Source organism: Alligator sinensis, unplaced genomic scaffold (assembly GCF_000455745.1).
Source record: "Alligator sinensis unplaced genomic scaffold, ASM45574v1 scaffold2960_1, whole genome shotgun sequence".
In the NCBI taxonomy this organism is placed as follows: domain Eukaryota; kingdom Metazoa; phylum Chordata; order Crocodylia; family Alligatoridae; genus Alligator; species Alligator sinensis.
Window position 1 is genome coordinate 1 of NW_005844627.1, and position 3793 is coordinate 3793.

A 3793-nucleotide genomic window follows, 5' to 3' on the forward strand; every position below is an offset into this window, starting at 1 on the left:
TTCCTCAGGCCAGGCAATCGGCTTTTCTCTCCTGTTCCTCACTACAGCGACACGGGGGCTCACACACCCTTTACACTGTTTAGACCAGGTGCTATATGGGAACAGGGGAGCCCTCTGCTGCAATAAAGACCAGCTTCACATTTTCACAAGGGCTCAGTATGGAGCTAACGCCACATCCACCAATTTAAAATCCACCCAAACAAAATACAATTAGGCAAATCCCATTTTAGAAACTTCCTTAGGGTTATTACCCGGGGCCTCAGGGACACAACCTGAGCCAGGATCCTCTCCCCACCCAGAAGAAAGGGAAGATTTTCTCCCCACTGAAATAAGCTTCTGGGAAAGTGAAGATTGGGTCTGTGTGATCAGCACTGGAAAATGCCACCCGGCCCTTTTCATAGTCCACCGAGATGCAGATCCTCTCGGGGACATGGTTCAGAGACAGGGGAGCTACAGGGGAGGTGAAAGCCCGGTACTGATCCCCGCTGAGCCCCACAGCCCAGATCCCCTCCTCAGGGCAAAAATTCACCCACCCCTTCCTGCCCACAGAGGCTCTGGAGACCCCCACAGCCCAGGCCCCAGAAAGCCCTGGCTCCACCTCCCAGGAGCGTCTCCCCGAGGTGAAGCCTTGACAGCCCAGCACACAGCGAGAAGAGTAAAACCTCTGGTGCCGGACAGGCAGATCCTGCCGCGCGGCCACCCAGCTAACGCACTTCTGGTCCGCAGACAAGAGGAGCCACGGATTGGCGGTGTCTGGATCCAGGGTCACGTTTGCTTCAAAGTCAAACAGAGAGTTAGTGTCACGGGATGAAGCAGCTCGGTCCGTGGCCCAGACAGGAGGGAGAAGATGGGGGCACCAAATAGGGCACCAGCCCCAAAGCAAGGATGAGGTGGGCAGCGCTGAAAGCAGAGAAGCAAACTGGCCCAAGAAACTGGGACGAGGAGATGGAAGAGGCCGGGGAGCGAGGTGGGGAGGGAAGGGAGACGGCCGAGGGCAGGGACTGCGCTATACTCTTCTCTGAATGGAAAAACAACAGCAGGCAAATGTCTGCCAGAAATCAGGGACAGAGTTAAGGATATCTTTGACCTGCGCAGTGACGGTTTTCCCTGTCTGCTGGGGAGCCAGACACAAAAGCTGGTGTTGGGATCGTGTGGCCGACCTTAGCCCTTTTTCTGTGAAAAACTCTTTCCTTGTAACTGCATATTACTGAAGGTGCACTTTTCTTTCTTAAATGTAATGCCTGATGCTTTTTCTGAATATAAGAAAACTAGCAACATAGAGACTTACTTTTCCCATCGGTTCCTGGAGATTTTTCCCAATCTTTGTCCAGGTGCGATGTCAGGGTGTCTGTGTGGGAGGGGGGAGGAAGGGAAAAGAAGTCTGATTTCATGGGGTTATGTTTATGGTGATATTCCCACTGTTTAATTAGCATAGTTATGTCGTTAATGTTGATAAAACAGCAAGTGCAAACAGGACAAAAACAGATTCAGGTCTTCCCAGTGAGGAGAGGTGAAAAACTGGCCTGAGCCTGCCTCCTCCTCCAGTTGTAACGACACCTCTCACTTCTCATCAGTACCTTGACATTTCCTCAAAGTCTCCCTGAGGGCGACAGTGTGATGAGAAAAAGCACTGAGCTTCCTTTCCAGTTCGAGAAAAGTCTCTGTCGGCTTCTGTGAATGCAGCTTGTTACACCTGGGAACAAAACATTGTGATTATTTCTGGGACACACCAGTGGCAGACACTAGGTGAAGTGGGCTGCATTGAGTTCCTCTGGGTATCCTTGCCTCCGAGCAGAAGCAATGTCCTCACTAGCTTCCTTCAAAAAGGCTGCATTTCTAACCAGGGCCTCTGATATGTTAGGACCAGCTCCAGGCCTAAGAGGGAGGGGAGGTCAAGTCAGTCCTTCATGATCAGTCTCATTTTGACTTCCTCCCCTGACAGCCAATCTAGTCCTGGGGAGCTTTGCCCCAGGGTATTGCTCCGTCGGGCACTGGGCTGAGACTTCACTACCTGCACAGCTCACCTCACTTATGGCATCTTGGTGCGGGGTGGGGGGAAGAGGTTTTGCCAGACTGGCGTGGGCATGAGTGTCACCAGTGACCTAGAGATAAGAGGTCCATGCTCTAGCCCCTGAGTCTGAAGGCAGCCAGACCCCCTGGGGACGCACTTGTTTAGGTGATAGTTTAAGTCTTTTCTCTATTAAGACAGAGACTTCCAGTGACTTGTACAAAGCGGTGACAGTCCCTGGTTGATGTTCCACAAAGGATAATTGTATCTGGGGTGCGTGTAATCTTGATGAACATGCCAGCCTGATGGGAGATGGGAAACATAGGTTTGACACTGGCTCTCAGCCCCTTCCCAATGTAATGCAGATTGAGAGTGAGTGAAGAGGAGCCACCTACCTGCTCCAGGTATTTCTCACATCCTAGAAAGGAGAGAGAAAGAGAGGGAGTTCAGTCCCACACGACACTCCTGGCGAACCCTCCTGCACTGAAAGAGGCTCACTTTCCTATTTCAGTCTGAGTGCCATGTGCAGCTGCCAGAATTTGGATACATTTGCTCCCTGGGCTCACGTTTCAGTAACCGTCCTTTATGGGGGCCAGGACCCAAGGGGTTTATAATGCATCTTACCTTCAGGAATTCAGTCGCTGGCTGCTGGCACTTCCTCTCTGCGTCAGTGATCAGGACATTCAGAAGTGAAATCTCTCCAGCAAGTTTGGTGGCATTTTCCTTATGCCTCCTGGCAATCTGCCTGTCCACATCTCCCAGTCGAGCCAGCAGGAGTTGCTCTTGTTCCTCCAGGAACTGATGCAGTCTCTGAAATTCAGATGCAATCTTCCGCCTCTCCGCTTGCGTCTGTTTCTGTGGCAGACAGGGCATAGGGCAGGTTGCAGACTTAAGAAAGCAGGTATTACATACCTCTTTCCTTTCAAAACATCATCTCTGAAAACTTAGGTAAAATCTTTATCCTATCAGGCTGGCTGTCTCTTAGTGAGTTTAATATTACAGAATTCAGTCAAATTATACACTAAGAAACCTGTCTTATTTCAGGAACTGTAATCTCCTTCTCTCTTAGGTTTCTAACTATGTTATTGTTCATAATTTGTCTAGTTTATAACCACCTTATAATTTTTACCTCTTAAGATTTGTTCTTATTCCATCATTTTTCAAGTTTTTGGTTTAATTGTCCATAACTTTTTTCAGGTTCTGTTTTATTATCAACCACTTCCCTTTTTTCAAGTTCAGTAAGGATGAAATGGTAATAACAACTCCTTCCATTGCAATGGTGATAAGAATTCTAGTATTGAACAGCTCTGTATGTACTTAATGTACTTTCAGGGTAAGAGTTTTATTACAGTTTTCTTATAGACAGTCCTTCAGGATTCCTGGTTTGTTGGGACAGGGCTCCCAAACCTACCTCAGACCCTCAGACCACGTCAAGGGGTGAAGGTATGTAACATGCAGTGATCAGGACATTTCAGAGAGCCCTCTTATAGGGAGTGTTATGTTACCGTTATTTTTTTACAGGCTAGAAAATATTAAGTCTCCAGCCAATCAGTGCTCACTTCCTGTATCACAACATTGTAATGCAGCTGCATGCAAGCACCCACGTCCACCAAAGCCCCTGGGGAACATCTCCCATGGGTTTGCTGCTGATAACAAACTGGGAACCTACCAGATACTCCAGACTCCTTCTCCTTCCTGCCCGTTTCAATCCCAGAAGCTCTTCCCTTTGTTTCTTGAGATCCCCCAAACGGCTCTGAATTTCTTCCTGGAGAAAGAAAAATGGTT

The 3793-nt window shown here is 48.7% G+C and overlaps 1 protein-coding gene across 1 annotated transcript; it reads right to left on the minus strand.

Annotated features, from left to right (window-relative positions):
- Window positions 1-17: 17 nt before the first annotated feature.
- LOC102375264 (E3 ubiquitin-protein ligase TRIM7-like) lies at window positions 18-3776 on the minus strand (the record flags this gene model as incomplete). Its single annotated transcript, XM_025195917.1, has 6 exons — window positions 18-774; window positions 1289-1348; window positions 1578-1693; window positions 2404-2426; window positions 2633-2863; window positions 3678-3776. Coding segments are annotated over 6 exons (1044 nt in total), but the record flags the coding sequence as incomplete, so codon positions are not given.
- Between the last annotated feature and the right edge of the window lie 17 nt (window positions 3777-3793).